The sequence below is a fragment of the Trematomus bernacchii genome, unplaced genomic scaffold, assembly GCF_902827165.1.
Source record: "Trematomus bernacchii unplaced genomic scaffold, fTreBer1.1, whole genome shotgun sequence".
Taxonomy (NCBI): domain Eukaryota; kingdom Metazoa; phylum Chordata; class Actinopteri; order Perciformes; family Nototheniidae; genus Trematomus; species Trematomus bernacchii.
In genome coordinates, this window is record NW_022987828.1 from 10,767,245 (window position 1) to 10,789,002 (window position 21,758).

General features: G+C 41.3%; 1 protein-coding gene across 2 annotated transcripts; it reads right to left on the minus strand.

Annotated features, from left to right (window-relative positions):
* Positions 1-897: 897 nt before the first annotated feature.
* Positions 898-20,703, minus strand: mgmt (O-6-methylguanine-DNA methyltransferase). 2 transcript variants are annotated; one of them, XM_034152672.1, is made up of 5 exons: positions 20,618-20,703; positions 18,094-18,242; positions 9,186-9,346; positions 4,696-4,835; positions 898-1,740 (listed from the first exon to the last, which is right to left on the minus strand). In XM_034152672.1, exons 2-5 carry the CDS (start codon positions 18,228-18,230, stop codon positions 1,612-1,614), a joined length of 567 nt encoding a protein of 188 aa, XP_034008563.1. In that variant the 5' UTR covers positions 18,231-18,242; positions 20,618-20,703; the 3' UTR covers positions 898-1,611. The 2 variants fall into 2 exon arrangements, with proteins under 2 accessions (XP_034008563.1, XP_034008564.1); XM_034152673.1 differs by having other exon boundaries at positions 18,094-18,239; positions 20,618-20,697.
* Positions 20,704-21,758: the final 1,055 nt, after the last annotated feature.

Sequence of the window (21,758 nt, forward strand, 5' to 3'; positions counted from 1 at the left end):
GAGAAAAAAAAGGAGGGTGCTTACAGTGCACTTCAGAGTGCGCCTGGCTTAAATGGGACCCCTTGTGGCTGTGTCACAGCTCCCTTCGTTAGGGGGCTGACTGTAGCCTGTAGTCACCACAGGCATCATTAGCCCTCTGTGAAACCACAGACTGAGTCTCATTCTTCATCTGCCTGTCTGCTGCCTCAACATCTACGCTGCGATGCTGCTCCAGCGGCAGAGAAAGTGAGTCCAGGAGCACGGAGATGATGGGATATGAAATTCAAAAATGCAGCAAAGTTCAAATGTATTCAGCGAGCGGGCCACTTGAATTGGTTGCGTAAAGGTTAGAGCCGAGGTTATTGTTGGAGGGCGGATTATTAGGCTACCTGTTCGTAGCAGAAGACGAATAACTATGGGCAAGTAAGGGTCGTTCTGAGGCTGCACTAGACTGTTAGGAGATTCGAGAAAAGACTAAACTGTCAACGTTACAACACATCATCGCGAGGAAATTAAATAAATAAAAGCGCAGGACACATTCAATTAAAGCAACTTCTATTGCTAAACACACACCACCACTGCTGGCCTCTCCATATGGTCTTTTTAAGAGAGAATAATTCATCCCAAAGGGATTAAACGGGGTTGTGATGAAAATAAAATAACGTATAAACATTTAAGTTACAGATAAAATGTGCAGGATGAATTCAAGGTTGAAATGTTGATTTCTGTTTCCCGTTCTGTACTGCCCTCTAATGGAAAACACTACTCAGAAATAAAAAGAGGGGCTCTGACATCCAGAGCTGCAGCGAGGAGAAGAGACATACAGCATAATTAAGTATGAGCTGAACTGAGTGAACACTACATGAAATCAATTTTTAAATTAAATGCAATTAAAATGATGAAAAGGCAGGATTTGTCATTTTGAGATGTATTTATTTACACATGTCTAATGTAACATAAGTGCAGTATATAATACATAAGACGTCTCGGCTCTAGGTGGAGGATAAGGCGAGAGCAAACAATGAGATCTAAATGAAGACAAAACAAATGCTTCACTACAAAGCTTTGTAGCGGTACAATTCAGAGCCTTTATCACTGGATGTTGAACAAAGCATTCACTTGGCAGGAAATTAAAAAACCAACGAGAGGTACAAAGACTAATTCTGCTTAGGAAAAAAAAACAACAACAACAACAACAATGCAAGAGACATATTTTTAAGGGAATAATAATTCTTTAGAAAAACCATTCCAGCACTATCTGGCAAACGCAACGGAGACCCACGGGAGCATATGTTTGTAATTCCTACTGTTCTCTGTTTAAGTTATTTTTGTACGTTCTAATTCTGCAACAACTCTGTATCACATTAACTATGCAGCATCTCTATTCTTAGATACAAAAAATAATGAAGAATAAACTGAATATCTACACGCAGCAGTTGTTCCACGGATTGTGCCAAGCACGCTAAACTTTGTGGCCCTGTTTGTGTTCTTAAAAAAAAGAAAAATCCCGGCCTTCTGTGTGTGTGTGTGTGTGTGTGTGTGTGTGTGTGTGTGTGTGTGTGTGTGTGTGTGTGTGTGTGTGTGTGTGTGTGTGTGTTTACTGAATGAAGGACAGTTGGCCTCTGTCATGCGTTAGCCTTCCCTTCCCTGCCTCTCATGGGTGAGCAGCCATTGTTTGAGATGGTCGCCCTTGCCGCTCATGTACGGCCCGCTCTGTCCACTGCTAGAAATGACTCGGTGGCAGGGGATGAGGAGAGGAACCTGGCACAGACAGACGGAGACAGAAAATTCAACTCGGAGGAAATAAACATGTTCGTGTTCTGCAAAATTACACATTTTCACACCAGCGGACAACGGACAGACTTCTAACTTCTTCTCTTAAAATAAAAAGTTATTTTCCAAATGTATAAATTCAGGACAGATGAAGGAAAAAGCGTGTTTTAGTATAGGGGATTTATACTTACATATATATATATATATAAATTCCATGAAGGATCAGAGCCTTTACAACAAAACTATGATGTCTTGTGAAAAAGAAAAAGAAAAAAAATACAGATCTGCGCTTTTCTGTTCTTTATCCTGAAGCTGACATGTATTGTCACAGCATCACAACAGTTGGAGGTGTTGGTAGTAGATATGTATTATGTATGAAAGAACGTCTGATTTAACACATAAACGGTGCGACTTAAAAGTAACCAACATGCAGAACATATGAATCTGCATTTTGCTTTTTTTTGTGCTTTTTATGTCGGTGCACTGCATGAAAAACAAAGTGCCACATCCGAAGTGTCTGGGTTTGATCCTGCACAAATCCACATTCAGGGTGATGGCTCAGTCTTTGGGTGTAAATGTTTTTTACTCTTTAATAGTGTAAAGCAAAGAAGCAATCAAAAATTAATGGGCAAAAACACCAGCAGGATGAATATTCAATCGAGAGGGTGTCAACATTAAGATCTGATAACCCTGTGATCATTAAAAAGAGGAAGTCGGTGGAGCGTTTACTCTTGTTGCAGACGACTGCCAGGGGGGTCCCGAGTTCTTTGTAAACTAAATGGCTGGAGAAAGATTAAACAAGCAAGCCTAAAACACTTCGATCATTGTGAATTCAGAACAAGAAGAGTGGCAACGGTTGGCATGAATCACAGCAATTATTCCCTTTAAAATATTCTTAATGTTGCCCCCATTGTCTTATCGTTATAGTAAATACAAAATCCTCCCAACTGCGGCTGCTATGTGACTATATTTCTCCGGTTATCCCGGCTTGATTGCTGCACCTCCAGCCTTTTATATAAAAGTTGGACATGCAGTGTGTTTCAGTTCAAATCCATCATTAAACCCGCTCCCATATCAACAGCAATAAAACTTTCCGAGCCCCAGATTAACCTTGCAGACAGAGAAATACTGCTCGAGTATTCCGATCAATACTGTTCCCCGGGTTTGGAGGGAGAGCAGGGTACCCTCAAGGCCTGCGGATCTGCCTCCTCACTTGGGGGGAAAAGAGCACTACACCAGGCTTATCAATACTCAAATCCTGGTGAAGAAGAAGTGCCACAGAGAGGCGAGGATCGATCGAGCACACTGAGCTTTTCACAGTTGAAGCCTGAGTGGAGCAGCGCTACTGACAAGTAATTGACACTGACAATCTGACTCTGGATCTGTATCAGGAGCTGAGGGCTCAGACTCCCAGCCTCCCTGACGAAAGGAAGGAAATGTGTGTAAAACACGAGACCGAGAGCTATTATACAGCCTGCAAAAGCAACGCCATTGGCTGATGTAATATATAAAAGAATATGAAGAAACTAGTGCAAAACACAGTGGTTTGCTTGCATTTAATTGGTGCTTCAAATGACTTTTTTTATATTATAAATCCCTTTCTTCCTGCTTTACTAACAATAACAGTGCCAGGGTAAAAACACAGCACTGAGATGAGGCTGCACGCGAGCCTTTTCACTGCACATATGAGGGATAGCATCTCACCGGCTGTATTTCTGCACAAGAAGTGTTCTCTGCCTCACAGAGCACACCGGTGGTGCCCACAGCACTACATGGGCAGAGCTAAACGGGCTTTGATCAAAGGGTTTGATCAAAAGAAGACACACCACTTGCCCTCTAGCCCTCCATTTTGTACACAGTGGATTCATGGGCGAAGTGATGCAGGCCAGGTTTCAAGACAAGAAACGGAGATTTGCTGCGAACATCTACAGTAAAGACTTGAGAGAACAGGAACAAAAGGTGTGGGCTTAAAATTGTGCTGTAGGTAGACTTTTAGTTCTCCGTCGCGCTCAAAGGGAGCCGTTTGTTTCGCCATTGCACATGTTCGCACACCTGCAGATTAAACCACACATCCTGCATTTGTAAATGTATTTTTCCTGCAAATCTTAAGTAATTAGTTGAAAATAGAGCCTCTTTAAGAAATTAAAACAGATCAGATGGACTTTTTTTTATTTTATTTTCATTGTGAACTAATGTTTTTGAGCACAAATGTACCCACACAAATAGATGACATGTATCTATTTAATATTTGGATGCTCTATTTTTATTTACTGATTTATTCATCTACCATAACATCCATTTATTTAACCTTTTTCTAAACTTTAATAAGTAATTCAACCATAAACTGTTGATGTAAAACCTTTAAATCTATTGGAAATCATTTGTGGAATTTTCACATGATCCCCAAATTACATTTTTAAGACAATTTAATTGGAGCAATAACTGATACTTATCTTAATTATAGATTCATCTGTTGATTATTTTCTCGATTAATCATTAAGTCAAGAGAACAAATAATACATATTTTTATCACAGTTTTCAAGGTTTAAGGTCTAATACCAAAAAAGATTGTGTTTACATTTAAATGAAACAGCAAATTGTCACATTTTAGAAACTTTACCACAGATTGATGTTTTTTTAAAAGTAAAAGTGAACTGAATGATTATAAGATGATAAAATAGTAGTTAGTGATTTTTCTGTGAATTGATTAATTGTTTCAGCGCTATATTTAATACTGTAAGAGATGTTATGGTGTTTGCAGTGCTATCTTCACATTCATTATTTACTACCGTTAGAAATAATTCACTTTCTTCTTTAGTCTAGATGCAAAATTCAGAGTCATTAAAATCTCAAAATCATAAAACTCAAAAAGGGAACTTTCCCTACCTGACTGAATAAAGTAAGTAAGAATGAAGCCTGTCAATCAAAGTCAGCCACACTCACCGGGTTCCTCCTCATGGCCCCTCCCACCGCCCGGGCGGCTCTGGGGGTTCCCGCCATCTCAGCGAGGCGTTTGTACGACACGGTCTCTCCAAACTTCACATCCCTCAGAAGTACCTGCAGCACGCGGCTGGTGAACGCGTCTTCACCACAAAGCAGAGGACAGGACAGGAAGACACAGAAGAGAGAACAGAGGAAGAGAGGGTTCCTCATTTAATTATACATCTACATGAGAGGCTGATGACAACAAGACAACACTTTAATACAACGTTGATTTTCACTCCTTTGAAACAAACTGGTGTTTTGTAATTATAATCAAAAGTTTGACATTTTAATCCGCATTATAGTTTTTCATCATGTCCAACCTCCCATGTTAGAGGTCCATCCCCTCTTCCAAGGGGCTTTGTAGGACTCCCTCTCTTCTCTTCACAATACTCATTAAACATCTAAATACATAGAAGTCCCTCAATTTGACCTTAGAACTAACATTAACATGCTACACAAGCTGATGTGAGAAAATTATGTCTATGGCAGAAAAATCTAGGTTATGCTTTGAAAGGTCACAGCTAAAATTAAAAAAGTTCGCTCCTTCATTTAAAAGGATTAAGAGAGGCCAAAAAGACTGCAAATCTGCTCCAGATTTTTAATAATAATAATTTGAATGTTGCACACCATTTGTGGCAGTGGGATGACTTTGAGGTTAATCAGACCAATTTGTCCTTTTAATTGCTTTCTATTCAGAGTAGATTCATTATATCATCTTCACTTAAATGGCGGAATTCTTCAAATCATCCACAGCTTAACCGACCACATTAACGGCTTTGATTTCATTAGCACTTTAGCAGTAGCATTATCTTTCTTCCTCTGGATTAGCAGGCAGTGGCTGAGAGGCATGTTTGTCTAGTTCAGATTTCTAAAAGAAAAAGGGAAACGTATTTGAAGCATCTCCGAAACCTTGAGACATTGATGCAGCGAACAACACTTTTTTTTTGTTGCACGGGGAACAAGATGGGGAACAATAGTCTCGTTATCAAGAGGGGGTGAAAATCTTCTAGTACATACATGTACTCAGTCATGAAAATTCAATTAGTGATCTCCCATTCTCTCTCATTTATATGGTCTAAGAGAGCACATGACAAGTGATCTATGAGAAATCCCTCTAAATTGGCATTGTGTGAAAACATGTCACACCCCTGTCTCTCTTCTACAGAGTGAACATCCTTTGCTCCCCAGGCTCCCTCGCTACCTTATAGTCACTCTCCGCTACACAAAGCCACGCGAACAAGGCAATTTGCCTAAACTGGGGGGAATAAGTGTAAAACCTAAAGGGGATATATTTGATTGATGCGCACCCATGTGAGTTCTTTGTCTTGAACAAGGCCCGTAGGTACTGTTTAATAATTTTTCAGGTAATAATCACGCTGTCAACGAGATGACGGGCTGTTACGCAGACAGACTTAATGTTATGAGGGGATAAGATACACCCCTGAAATTTCCTTTATGCATTATTCTCCTTCATAAAGCTGGGATTTGGCCTCATGATGTGCGTTGTTAATATTGGTATCTCTTTGTCACCGCTGGGTAGATGACAACTTGTCCAGACTACAGCTTTGACAAATCCCTGTTGATGCGAACGTTATTGACAAACAACCAAAGTCACGCTCACTTTTACCTACAAGGAGACTGAGCAACAAGCTACAGGGCTGTTCCACACCTTCTATAAATCCTGAGCAGATGTTTTACCTGGAAGGTTTTACTTCTCCGACAATTCTGGACAAAAACAAGTGTCGGCGCTCTCATCTGCCGGCATAGAGGTTAAAGAACTTTGCCCTCATCAGTGTCAGTGACAGAGACTCCATGCGGGTCACTCGAGGTGACCAGCAATGATTTGGAGAGCAGTCCCCTAGCCCCATACTTCATAAAGGGCCTAATACGCTGTGTCTGGGGGTCAGGACCCTCTTTAGATCGGGGTGCAGTGATGTCAATTGTTTAAATAAAAGTTGAGAGGAACCACTTACATGTTTACAGGCATCCCATAATTATGTCACAGGTCATTACCTACCAGGAGGCCAGGTGATAGAACCACCGCAGAGGCACGGACAGATTGAGCTGGAGTAAAATCGAACAGATCTAGTGATTATGAAGGTATTGACATATATGATTGATTTGCTCATAATGTTGTATATGAGAGCAATTTGGAAGGAGGAGAAATACTATAATAAACTTGAATCCATCAGCCCAGCTAATGATAGCTTTTGGGAGATGCCTTCCAGCTGACAGTCACCTCAAACATGATTGTGACAATAAAAAGACAATGGTAGAAATGCAGCTACCTCATTATCCTTTGTGTCTAATGGGAGGGAAGACTTTGACTCCCAGTCAAAGTGTCTCTTGAGTCTGGAGGGATCCGTACTTTTGAAGGCTGACGGGGTGCCCATGATTCTCTGATTATTCGATATTCTGAAAACGTTCATTTCCCTAATTCCTCTCCACATCACAGGGGCGAGTCCTGGTGAGTGTCTCATCTCGCCCTGTGCTGTGCACAGGGGGAGGTTCAGCCTCCTGCAGGAACAGTCATTTGGGCTTTGAAGAGCGCCCTTCCCCCCCTTTGCCTGGCCCCCTCCCTGCATATTCCCTGTGCCGCTTACCGAGACTAAGATCCTCTCGTCTGTTACATATGGATGTATAATTAATGAGATAAGAATATGCATCGTTTTGAGAACTCATGATGGTGTCTGTGTTTTTTGGAGGGGGCCATGGGAGTGCACACACACACACAAGCTCATTGCGCACGACACGCGCACACACTCGCCATTCCTCTAGCTCCGACGACCAGACTTGACTTGTGTGTGATGTTGCACATGACAATCAGTCAGGCGGCACAGAGAAGTGCTCCTCGCTTCTCCTTTCATGTCACCTCTGTTGCTCAGGTATATGGTGACAGCTAATATGAAAAGTGGCTTGTTTTGTCAGAAATGTGTAAATAAACATGGCAACACTTCAAGTGAAGGTCACAACTCAATATTACATGACAAGTGCTGCGAGAGCGCTGTCGCGTTCAGGTTCTCCCACAAGATAACTGAGCAAACAAAAGTTGGTTGTCACAGATTGTAATGACCTGATTAAACTTGTATTTTTTTCCCAGGCAGGCGGCAGCTGCTTGACTTGATCGAGTATGAATTTGTACGGCACAGAGGCAAAAATAATAATACTTAATATTTGTGAATTAACAAGAAGAAAAAAGAAACCTTCTATTTTCTTCCCTCAAAAGACAAATACTCCTGATGCTCACATTTAACATTTTGATACTGGCATGGCCTATGGTTCTGACTACTGAGAGCAATCCAAGTCTAAACCCTGTATTTACTGAGCCCCAAAACAACAGGCGAGGGAGAGAGGTGGAACACAGCACAATCACCTATTCAGATCAGGTACTAATGAAGAATTCCATCTATCCTGAAATTTAATTAAAACCCCAAAGACTTCAGATGAGATGCGATTTGAAAGAGCCTGGGGCTGGTACACAAGCACTTGGTGGCGAAGGGAATCACACTGAAAGTTGATATCGTAATTGGTCCTGATGTATTTCTGCATTGCCTTTGCGGGAGCGTGGGACTCATAGCTGTATACAGGGTCTCGATGGAGTACCTGCTCATTGAAAATGCCATCACTCAAGCACTGCAGATCTGCATGAAATTAGAGAGCAACTAGGACCTGATTGCAGGGGAAGAGAGGCACAATTGTTAAATGCATATATTAAAGTTTTTTTTTTTCCCTGTGTAGGTGTGCTTCTGGGTCTAAATGAGCACTTCTGCAAATGTTTAGGTTTAAATGCAATGAGCATCTCAGTGTGACAAAGACATCGCCGGTAATTGTTTTGAAAACGGCACGAGCAACGGTAAGTTTATGATTTGAAAAGTGAGTTGTCAGCCTGCGAGTACTGCTTGTTTCCTGGAAACAAAAGCGCCAGGGATAATTAATTCCTCATTTTTTTCCTGAGCGCCCTCGATCATTCACTCCGCGGTCAGCACCCCCGGTTGAAATGGACACTAATTGTTCATTTTTTTGGGGTGGGCTCATTTTACTCGCCCTAGGTGACTGGTCAAGCCAACAATAAGCTCATTCAAACTTTTACCACTATTCACATGTTGTCATTGAAGAAAAAAAAAAAGCTTCCTGTCTGAAAATGTCAAGAGTGGAATTCGATCAGTTTCAAAGAATGTGCCAAGAATCATGGAAAAGCTTGCCAAGACTAACACGCGTGGTAAGAGCTGCCACAGATTACTGAACCAAGTTACAGCTCTGTGTTCTGTTCTCTCTCCTTTCACTCACCCACTCACGCGCTTTTCCTCTGCTCTCGCACTCTCCCTCTCTCAGCCATAAAATACTTCATTATAACACAGTGAGCCAGTGAGTGTAAGTGATGTAACTGACAATTAAGAGTGAAAGCCTGATCCCAGTCATGGCTCTGCAAATATTTATCCATGACAGACCTCCTTGCAGGGCGGGGTGGTGAAAGGCGGGGAGGGGGAGACTCCCAGTGGTCTGCGGCTCACTGAAGTACGCCTGAAGCCATTCAACGCCGCGCTGCAACTCGGGGCTCGTTTCTGCCGGGCTGTCGTTGACCACACAGCTCAGGGGGGCCGCGCCGCTCCTGTGAGGGATATAAGGCAGGATGGGGAGTTGAGGTGGGGATCAGAGGAGCAATCATAATACCCAATTCTTTCTTGAATAGTGCTAAAATATGTCACAAGTGTGCAATAACACGCCACGGTTGAAACAGATGCAAGATGGCATCATTTGCCGAGAGAAACTAAAGTTGTTAATCAAGACGTGTTTAAAATCTTAAGTTCCACATTTCAGCTTTTGGGCTTTGACAAATATCAGAGCTGTGAAAGAGGGAAAGAAGCCTGAGAAACTCTAAAGACAGTAATCCAGGCATTTGTTCCAGAAGATAAACAGTGTATTTATATGAAGTGCAGCATGATAGAGTATGAAAGAAAACATTGTCGGGTCATGAGCAACGGCGCTAACAGTTTATTTCAAACAACTTTAAGGAAGCAGAACCAGTTTGTGGAAAGAAAGGGTGTTTTCAAAAGTCTTGCAGCTGCTACGGAACAAAGTTAAGAGCAGCGTTAACAACAGTTTTAACTCTGCTTGGGTCTAGTTTATAGTTCATGACAAGAATAAATAGATTTGTTGGCCAGAGTGGTGCTGGCCAGCAAAGCACTACACTTGGACGCGCATCTTAGCATGAGTAGCTGCTTGGAGGAATTTGCCGATGGTTGAGTTGGCATCACTTAACAGCTGAATTTCTCTCCGCTGCTGACCACCCCCCAGGTCAATGCAAGCAGACTGACCCATATTTGACACTTAAAGACCCTACTGGGAAGGTCTTCTCTTAGCATGTGCATTACTGCAAAGTGGACCTCAAGCTGTGTTGTGGATCTAAAGCAGGCCGCCAATTCCATTAACTGGTGTACAGGACTTATAAATAAATAATATCACCATTTAAGTGCCCCTTTTTCAAAATTGGCTTATCCTGTATGGTATTAATAATAGACATTTACTTTGTTAAACACACAGACCGTCTCTCTCCTGCCCGCCGTAGCAACACGGCCCTAAAGTGTTTTTACACTTCTGCAGGTCACAGTTTGAGCATCGTTTTATATTGGACATGTGAAGCTGAGGTTTACTGGAGTGTTATGACTGAGCAGGTCAGTTTTCAGGGAGCCGCTCTCTCTGCTACTTTGTGGCTGTGTGATGAAAGTCTCCCGGGTGCTGTTTAACAGTGGGTGTAAATACAGTAAAAGGTGTAAATACTCTAATTTCTAAATAAACCACACAGCAGTTTATAGTTGAGTGGTGAAAACTCGGAAACCCACCAGCGGGTCCTGGGCTGAGACCCTCTCAAACAATGGCCATGGCTCATGGCAATCTCTGTCGGCATGGGTGAGTGCCCAGCCAGCCCCTACTTGTCATTGTCTCTCCTTGCTATCCCCCCCCCCCCCCCCCCCCCCCGCTCACCCTCCTCATTTCCCCCTCTCTATTTCTCTATCCTCCCACTCCAGCTCTTTTGGCTCCGCACCACCTACACCCCCCCAACACACCCACCATCCCCCCCTCCACTCTTTTCTCTGTGCAAGGATCTTCAGGCCACTGTTCCCCCCCCCCCTTCGCCTCCTCCCACCTCCACCGCCTCCTCTACCCCTCCGCAGCCCCTCTTTCTCTCTGAGAGGATGTTCCAGCCGCTGCACACTGACAGCTCGGGGATATTGTGTGTGGAAATGTTCCTGTTGGACCCGCAGGCCCTTACAATCTACCGGACAAAGGCTAGAGCACCTTTGCTTAAGGCTTGGCACCTTTGACCTCCAGCTCACACTTCAGACTTGTCACCGTGGCTAATTTTTCCCTCTCCCCTCAGCCCCTCCGTTATGGATGTGCCGGCTTCAAAGGTGTTTGGAGTGAAACAACATTGACAGTAGTAAAAGTTAATGCAATGCAGTACATGTTATGGCCGGTAAACAACACCAAAATAAATAAATAAAAGTGGAACAACATCAGTCGAGCTGAAGTCTGTCACCTCGAGGTGCAATGGGGGATTGTTTTTAAAGAGCATGTGGGCAGTGGAGATGTAGCTCCTGCGCTGGCAACATTTCCAGTCGCTTCAGTGAATTACAAATCAAGCAGCATCATATCATGTTTAGAGTGTCCAGTCTGGCATATTAGAAACTCTGCCCTTCAAATGTTAGATTAGATATGTGTGATAAATGTTGGGTTTATCACAAAGAAACTCTCAAAGTAGGAGCAATATTTATATTTATTGGCCCATTTATAAGCAACTGCCATCACTTGGTTGGAAAAATAACAGAATTATAATTAGTAGTGGTCAGAAATACTATTTATATAACTGTGTTTCATAAATAAATTCAGTATAAATTTGGTTTAAGCTAAATTGTTATTTATTACCTTTTGACTATTGACATTCATATATTTTGTCAGTGTCCTTGAGGCGTTTACTATTTCATCACAGGTAAGGAAATAGGAAACTAATTCCAAACTAGCCAGGATCTGCTGCACTAAAAAGAATATTTCCCTTGATAGAAGATTGTGATTTGAGAAAATTTCTAATATTGTGCTCCTGTCACAATCAATTTCCAATTACCATAAATCATTGCAGCGTAAAGTGGGACTCATTTGGAGTTCTACCTATTTTCCAACTCTAATATAAAGAATGAATTGAGCATTTATATAATGTTAGAGGTTATTTCATTCATCCTGGAGGAAACAATCAAAAGAGACAAAGGAACAAAAAAAGAAAAAGAATAGCTGGAATTAGATTTGTCAATTTCCTTTGGCATATTCTGTATCTTTAGTTGCACTAAGACTTCAGTAAGACTTTTTCTATCATCTGCAGACGCAAGAATGGAACAGGTTAACCACAGGATCTAATTGAAAGGAATCTGGCGAAGGGTGTAATGGTATATTGCACAAAAAGGGGAAAAACTCAGAACTCATGCCTCCATCCTGTGAAGCGTGATGGCGCTCATCCTGACTCGATCGGCTGTCACTTTTGACACAGCCTGCCAGAGTTCTCCTTCACCGATCATGGGTAACATGGCGGGTCAGAGGATGAAATAGAAAAGGCCAAGAGCAGTCCAATATTTTCCTCAGCCTTATAGCTGCAGATACTTAACTCAGAGACGTCAAAGACTCAAGAGAGCATGAAAAAAGCCTAAAATGACTGTCTAAAAAGGGAAAAAAATACAGCATGTCTCTATGAATGTCAAGATCCTGATGGTCTCTGAGCCAAAGGCTGTGATACAATTGTAAGCCACTAGCTCAATGCAGCGCGTTCAACCATTTGAAGATCATTCAGATGCCTATCTAGCCACTGCAGCACTAAAGTGGAGAGCTTTTCCGAGTGGTAAGCTGTAAGGAATGCTTCCTATTTCTGTTTTGGGGGGCGCATGTTTTGTGCTCCGCTGTTTCAAAATAAAAACAACTCGGCCGGATAAACTGCTCTCCAGATATCCAACAACTCTTATTAGCGAATGTCCGCCAAAGAGGCCGCTACACTCAATCCAATACATAAAGGTGGTGGTAAAATACTGCAGAGTCGGCAACAAAGCACACAACAATTAGGTCTTCTCCCAACTGGCTAGCCACAGGAGTCAGTGAAGGCATGTATTACCAGAGCCCTAACTCTTACTCCATTATGTAGTGTATCCACACCCCGACGCAGCAATGTTTATCTACAACAGACTACTGAGCAGTTTCAAATAGTGTTTTTAGCCTCTATTCTCAAGTGCCATAGCAAGAGATTCCAATTACCCGAATGGTAAGGAGCTAGTGAGGGAGGCATAAAGTACATTAGGGATCCCCTGTAACTGCAGGGACCTTTTAGAGCCTCCACTGAAGAGGGCCGAGAGACTGGAGGGACAGTGACCCTGCATGGATAGCCTCTGTCAAAATTTGACCACGTCAAGCACAAAGGCATTATGGGAATCCAGTGTCACCAAGTCCTAATTACTGTCTGTGTTCAGAGCAAATTACTGCCTTGTTCCTCTGATTAGCGAGGAGGCTAATCTTCACCTGTGTACGCCAGCACTGCTGAGGGCCCTTGAGTGTTAGCGCTTCGTCTTCTGTAATTTATTTTTAAATCAGTGCCCGCTCCCAAGAGTTTTGAGTGTTTTGTTGTGAACCGCTTACCATGATCCCCACCACCGCCCCCTCACCCCTAAATCCTTGACTAAATCCTTGTTTGGTGCCGCAGGAAGATAAGCAAGAACAACACTTGGGCATAATTGACTCGTACTCCTCTCCAAGATGTCAGAGCGGAATCATCTCTCTGCATATTGCCTCAGTATGTCACACACTGTACACTTCTGCATGTTGCAGATATAGAATCCAATCAAGTTCTAAAACAAACCAGTACAACCCTCGCGCCGGGGAAAAACTTCCCGGTCGACAGCAGGGGAAAAAAAAGGAAAGAAAAAAAAACTGCAAGGAGCTGCTTTTAGCTGCGTCCCTGCAGTGAAGGGTAACTCTCGCTCGGCTTACGTCCTCCTGGAGGTTCTGTTTTAAAAACACAACATTTGCACATTTTTATCTGAGTGAATGTTATTGTCTCGTCTGCGTGGGGCGGTTTACAGGTAGTGTGTTACACAGGTGTTGGTTTACACAGGAAATGGCACATGCAGCCTGATTGGGATGCTCCCGAGAGACGGAGGCATAAACGTAGAGCACAGATGGGTCCAAGGGCCACTGGGAGCATCACCTTAATGAATACGCAGCTGAGTACTACACTTCATAACATGCAAAACAATATTCTAAGGCCGCAGTAAAAAATAGAACAAAAATCTTCTGAATATCATTACACAATGAATTATTCATACCATTTCTAAAGGGACCACGTCAAAAAGTCTCCCCCCTGCTTTATTGATGATTTCATTCAATATCTCGGCAGATGCTTGTTTATATGACAAAGCATTTTAGTTACCAATGTAAGCAGTTTATTAAGCACACAGTTGTGTCAACATATCTAGCAAAATAACAATTTAAATTGATTACAATTATGTGTCAGACTAAATATAAAAGAGAGAGAAAAAGAGAGACGGAGAGGAAGAGAGGGGAATTCTAGTGGAAAAAAAATAAGTTGTTGATATGGTTCCCGGTGTGTGAGCACATCATGTAAACAGGCCCCAAACAGGGAACACATTTACCATGCCGCTATTCAGTGTGAACCAGGACATTGATTCACAACACTACACGAGTGTGAGAAAAACGATAAATGCATCACCTCAGATATTTCACACCAGCGTTGGTAGTGTGTAAAAGCTGTTGTGACAGCTTGGGTATTAGGACTGGATAGATGGAAAATGTCTGGCTGCTTATGAATGCCAATGTGAATGGGGTGACGGGTTTGACACAAAAACACTCCACCTCAGAACAATTAGGCTGTTCTCAGGCCCCATCCAGTGTTGTCAGTGATAATGGAAAGCTGTGAGGATAACTGGTGATAAATAGACTTTAACACCCTCCTCCTTAAGACCAATGCAGTCCTGCAGTCCTCTCATATGCTTAACTAATCATGAGCATGGCCAGCAAAATTCATACAAAAGACTAATTACTGTTGTACTTCACTTCAGTCTCAAAGGCCTCTTATATAAGGACTTGGGGGTTCTCTTGCCTCTTTTCTCCTCTTGATGGGTATTTTTTTACAAGTAGGCCTCATGCTAGACAAAAGCGTTTAAAAATTGGTGATTGCTTTCATCCGCTTTAATTACATTCAGAAATGGCATTTCTGCCACATAATACACCCCTATTGTTTCAGAATTATCTGGCTTGGGGAGTAAAATCTACAGTATTCCACGATGCTCCCGAGCTAAATCGCCTCTTGAAATTGAAATATGCAGCTGAAATACAAAATAAAAGCCAGCCTTTGCTGCTGATATAGTGGAAGCGCCTTGGCTTTCTCCAGAATGCTATTATTATGCATATCCAGGTAGAAAGTTAATTAACCCAAAGCTTAAGCTAATTATGGTAGCAGAATGCTATCAACCAAACGCTTTCAGTCAGACAGCTGTCCAGAATTTCATTTGCTAATCATTTGTCTTTTGCCGGAGCATATGGTACATTTCCCCACTATCACAGCAACAACAAACAGATGAAAATCATTAACTAAAAACAATGTGCAATTTGAAAAATTAGACACGGATTTATAAGGCTTTGTGTCAGAGAAAAAAAGGCGGATTTATGGCCTGGGAAATATAATGATAATTTTTGGATTTAGCCACTTAGGATTTTAGGCAGACCATGTGACTCAAGTGTGCTGGGAATTCAGATGCACAAATATATTGTTTATATCTATATGCAAATGAGACTGAGAAAGAGAATGTTTATCCGTGTAAAATTAATTACAATTTTCTATAGGAGCATATGCAAAGAGCTTGTTCTTAACAATTTTTAGCTTCTAGCACATTTTGTGCCTGTTTTTAACAACACAATATTTTTATGTTGTTAAAAGTAGAAATCCCTCAGCGCTGAATTAAATCAATTATTTTCCAAGAAATGCTTCATGCATTTATTTTTTCCTTTCTTTTCATAAAAACACATCATAGTGGCTGTTAAAGGGTGATTGATATCAGCATTGCCTCGCGACATTATCAGGCAATAAAGGCTACTCAGGTTCTAATGCAACATGTCATACACAGGCTCCTGTAGTACATTTCTATTGAGGACCTCACAAGCTAAATTGCTTTTTTCCTGCTCCCCCACATCTCAGCCAGCTTGACAGACAAATTGATCAAAGCATTGTAAAATAATATGCTCACAAAATGTCTCGGGGCAGGAGTCCAGCCCTTTTTTCATTTTTCACCCTAATAAAAAAGTACTCTATGATTTCCTCTGTATTATGTGTCTGTGCTCTGTGTGAAAGAGGCGAGAAGCATCATATTTCAGATAATAGTAATCTCCTGTAAACAAAATGCGTATCATTTTTCTGTGAACGCCGAGGCCATGCTAAAAACTAAAGGGGGGAAAAAGCTGGTTAACAGGGAGGCTGGTGCGTAGGGCCCCAACAGGGGTTGTTGAGATGTAATGAATTTGTTCATCTGATGGTGCCTTCAGGGCTGTCGTTAGACTGGCAGAGGAGGTTGATTTTAGGAAATGTTCCTAAGATCAGTTAGGAAGCAAAAGGGGCTTGAGACGTTTCTATTAGAAAGAGCTGACGGTCATGGTGTGTAAGCAATACTTCAAGGGCGTTTATGTAGCTATAATGGCATTTATCAATAACTATCTATCAATGCCAGGAATGCTATTGTTGCTGCACCGGCTGTTCAACACCAAGCAATAGTGAATGCTTAAAAAAAAACATAGAAAGCACAGTCGTATAAGCCAGCAAAGCTTTGAATTGCACACAAATATACTACTGTAGGTCTTACTTTACGTTATGCATAGATGTTATCTATTTCCCTTATCCAAAATATGCGCTTAGAGATCATTTATCACACTGACTTCCTAAGCCGGCACCACACCACATCCAAAGCTGGAAAGAGCCTTGTTTAGTATGTCATAAATAAATCAATGGAAATGGCTGATTTGAACTATTACTGCTACAGGCAGGCTTTTGTGAGATCTACATGTAAAGCCGCTTGCAAAGATAAGCCTATATTTTGTCACTTTATCTCGCCTCCCTTAATGCCTGTTTACATTGTGTTACTCCATATATCTGAGGTGGCTCTAGTTCCCCTGTCCTATGACAATAACATCGCATTCAACTGGTCGGGATAAAATCTAAACATTTTGTTTAATGATTTCTCGCTCACACCTTTGAGAACATACAGACAGCGGTGGGATCAGAGCATCACTTATGACCGACATAGCAAATGATATTAAACTGAGAAATGATCTAGTGATGCGAATCATTAAATTCATTTGCATATTCCTACTGAACCTGAACACACAAATTAAACCCTGTTCACAAGGAGATGGAGAAAGGTGCTTGCGCATGGTTACAGGACATCTTCCATAATCAAAATTCCATATTATTAATTTTCTTCCTTCAACTCATTAACAACAAGTGGAATGTTTTTACTGCTTGATGAATTTTGGGAAATAGCAGACAGTCGGGAAGGAAACACATGTTGAGGTATAATATACAAGGTCATTAATGGGTTTCCATAAATTACAATTTCAACATACATTTTCAAAAGGATAACTTCCTATCTGGGCGAATTGGAAAATGGTTTAATTTCCCAAACCATTCAAGTTTGTCAAATGCGAATCTGTGGTACATGGATATTTAATTTCAATCTAATCAAAACTAATCTGAGATGTAGGATGCGGACCTGTGAAAATAAGGAATGAGTACTTATTAACGCCGGGTTTAATCAGATTCAGTCGCTTCAGTAAGGCTGTCAAGACCCTAACAATTTTGAGGAATGGGTATGGCATGAAATGCAATCACATATTACATTTCTGAGTGTCGGTCTACAGCCAGAACTACTGCATACAACTTGAGGGGAACATAAATAAACAGGAACGAACAGTGCCTGCTCCCAATGGCCTTTGCTGACCCTACAGACATCCGCTCTAATCAACTCCCTTGAGGGTAATAAACAAGTTATTTTTCTGAAATTTCAAATATACTGCAGGAAGAATCACAACCACATGCCATCAGAAATCTAATTTCAAGCCCAACTGTATTCTAGTGCCCCTCATATTTCTAGTGCCTGCTTATATTTGCCCAACTTTCTCCGGGATATTTCTTGTGGGATCTACAAAAATGCCCTGCTTCCAATGAGGAATGGTAGCACTCCATCACACGAGTGGATTCTGTCCGCCTGTAAATTTCACACCTTTGTTTATCACGTCACCAGCCCGGCTGTTGTACAGTACCTTTCAGCAGGTGCGACATCCATTAGGATCTGGATGGTGTGCACACCATTCTCACATCCTCTGACTTGGATCGTCCCCAGGGGGCTCAGCAATGAGATGGTCTTCTGAGTGCACTGGCTCTCCCTCTGCTTCTTCATCTCGCTGCCCTGCTAAGGAAGCACAAATTACACTGCGTTCATTGACATATTCATGTGGCAACTATCACAATTTCCCACATACATTTGCATTGAATGATCTATTGAAAACCTAGCGGGCCACCAACGGATGATGACTTACATATTTGAACACCTAGCCTCCAAACAATGTCATGATGTGACTTGATCCCTACATTACTATCCAATATTTCTTTTGTGCATGGAAAAGAATACGCCTATCTAACCAATAAATCGCCCATTTTTTCCCCTCTTTCTGTTCTATATATCACATAAATGAGAAAAACAATGCAGTCTGTTCCCTTGTCTGGTGGGGGATTCCCAAGATAGCTCGACATTATTTTCAATCCGTCATTTTTGGTTGATGGTCGGGATGTTTTTCTAGCATTAAATTTGTTCCTTAGGGTGCAACTCCGATGGGATTCTGGTTTCCAGCCCTTAACAACAGCAAAAACGTGCAGCTTTTCTGACGACTGAGATGGATACTGGCAATAACCAGACAGCAGTTCCTTTTTTATTTTTACTTTGAGGGAAGGAGAGATGATTGACTATGTTATATGTGAGTTTTTGAGAGATGGGGGTTATAATAAATAAAGGTCACATTGATTGCAAGAGTTTCAACCAAGGAAACCTTTCCTCCTTCCACCTTGATGTGAAAAGTGTCTAAAGGGTACAAATACAATATGTCTTACTCCCTCGCTTTTTTTTATTTTTATTAGTACAGGTAATTCACATTCATATATTTCAAGTCACACGTTTGTTGTGTGTTGTGCTGCAAAAAATGATTATTTGATTAATAGATTGTACTACTGAGATATAGTTACAATTGTTTATATTTTCCAAAAACTGTGAAAAATGTCTTATACATTTTTTCCAAAGTGCTATTTTGTATTCTTTGCTCCGACCAATACTCCAAAACTTAAACACATATAGTTTGCAGGGCATTTAAAAAGGAGAAAATTAGAAATCCTCAAATGTGAGGCTGTAACCTGAAAATAATTGCATTTTGAAAATGTGCGTTACACTTCTGTTACTTACTAGATGCAAGCTACGTTATCAGGCAATAAAATAAAACAACTGGAGCTCAAACAAATAACCGATTAATTGCAACCAGTAATTCATTATTTTAATTCTCCTTTTACTTTTTTATTCTAGGAAAACATCTAAACATTTCCTAATTCAAACTTCTCCAATGTGAGGACGGTCTGCTTTCCTTTGTCTTACTGTATGTGGTAGTAAAGTGAATTGTGTGGGGTTTGAGCTGTGTCAGACAAATACATTTAACAATTTAAATTCGGCCCCTTGAGCCTTAGGACATTTTAAATAATGATAAACTATTTTCATACATTGTATATATACCAATTAATAATACATTTGAAAAAATGTGTTGCAGGACTTAGACAACCAACTAATACATCTGAAAAATACTCCAGTGCTGCATACAGCTTGTACTTTTAATTTCAAGAATAGATTTTTTTTTCATTTAACAAAGGTTATGTGATAAGAAGTAGTCATGCATTTACAGTATTTCATTTAGACTTTCAGTTGCACCCCCTCTTCACACACACACACCACATCTGTCATGGTATGCGATCACAAATGCGTCTGCTTCAACTTTCTTGTTTCTACTCTTGCAGCTCTCACTGTATTCATCGGGGGTTTGCCTGAACTGACAATAAAGGCGAGAATTTTCTGAGCCAAACAATGGTACAGTGCACTTTGGATAAGCGCTGAACACACTGCCTGCCATTTAGCAAGCTGGTAATAGACTCATAGATAGAATAATGGACTTTGGCAATAATGGCCTTGGCTAATAGTCTACACTGATTAAAAATAATGCTATCATGTTTGTTTTTGCGCCGTTTTTGGTGCACAACACTAGTCTAAGTGACTACTTGAATGTTCGGATGTTTACACAGCTCTTCACGGTGAGGAACAACAAACAATAAGCAGCTTGTGTTGTTAAAAATCACTGGCAGCATCCCGGTGCTCGTCAATCATTTGACTCGTTTCTCATTACACTAGTTCCTGGTCAAACCTGCGTGATTAATTGAGTAGAAAGCGCGCGGTGACTGTGTAAATCCCGCATATCTCCATATAGTGTTATTTTATATTGAGTACATTTATGCCGAAATCTACACGGAGATCGCCGCAAATCTTTAAGTGTGAAAGTATTATCAAACTACAAGAAACACACCTTTTTAAGTAAGTGTGCATTTAAAATGTTATAAATAAAAGCAGAGGTTCGTGACTTAAGGCCTACACGAACTAACGTTCAGTAGTTTGAGACTATACGCGTATACATTTAAACCGCATTGTATGTCAGGCTTTGTTAAGTAACTTTAACTTTGTAAATTAGCCCTGTATCTTACAATGAAGCCTTTTCATCCGTACGGTGTTTGAACGACGTCCGCTTCTCCTCTCTGCAGAAAGTCTCTTCCTGTTTCTCCAGACTGCGTGGTCGAACCGGCCAATCACAGGAGGCAAAAGTCACATCTCGCTCTGTGATAGGCCGATATAAAGTCCTCGTTCCTCCCCCTGCCAGGGACAGACACGGAAGGCTTGTCTAATGGGTCTCAAGTTGGGATTTGGGGTCCTTCAGGGGGTCCCTACTCCCTAGTAAACTGAAGACTAGTAATGGTAGTGATTTAGATATTGGATTTGCTTGATATTTTTACAGCAGGAAAAAATATGATAATGCATATTTTGAGCATTAATTCCAAACACTGTTATCTTTCCACTTATAGCTGAGACGTTTCTGTGTCTCCAGTGACAGTCAGGTCTTCAGGGTCCCAGACATGATGTTTGTGGATAAAAAACACCTATGTGCTGCCAACAACCAATAACATCTTATGTATTACCAACTAATAAAGTCAGCATGATAGTATGAACAACACATGGGTGCAGTGCACAATCCTTTTTATTAGAGTTTAGGCAGTTTAAAGGAGAGGTATAGTTGCCTTTTGTTGCCTGGAGCAGTCATAGATTTAACTGAAGCATATATTTCAGTCATTATGGCCAAGTGTGTGGCATCAGTCATGTATTGTTTAAAAGTGTCTGTTGTCCTCTGCAGCTTTATTTGTTATTTCTGTGGTGCCTTCAGCTCTCTGCATGCCTCTGTTTGGAAGTGTAGGCCGGTGTGGGCCACAGCCCACACCCCGTCTCAGCGGTGAGGGTGGGAGCGGGGGAGAAAACGCCACCCCTGCAGAGACCATTTTGAAATCTGTGAGGATTTCCGTGCCATCTGGACCCGCTGCCAGTCTGCCCCAGATAGTAAGGGTTGGCAACGGTACCCGACGGTGCAATATGGCTCTCTCTTTAATGAACTACTAACTGTCCCCCGTTTTAATTGATGTGACATTTGAGCCATTTATCTCTGACATTTCAATGAAGGATGATTCTCAGCCTTGCCATTTACTTTTTTGTGCTATTTTCTAAGAGTCATTTGCATTTTTCTGCTCTAAACCTGCTTTTTGTCTCTCATTAGCTAATTAGAGAGCAACATGCACAATT

Coding starts and splice junctions, on each gene's coding strand:
- mgmt (XM_034152672.1), bottom strand. CDS start 18,230: ATGAAGAAGCAGAGGGAGAGCCAGTGCACTCAGAAGACCATCTCATTG. Junction 4,836..9,185: donor CCACCCCGCCCTGCAAGGAG/GTCTGTCATGGA, acceptor TTTGTGGTGAAG/ACGCGTTCACCAGCCGCGTG. Junction 1,741..4,695: donor GGGCCATGAGGAGGAACCCG/GTGAGTGTGGCT, acceptor TGTCTGTGCCAG/GTTCCTCTCCTCATCCCCTG.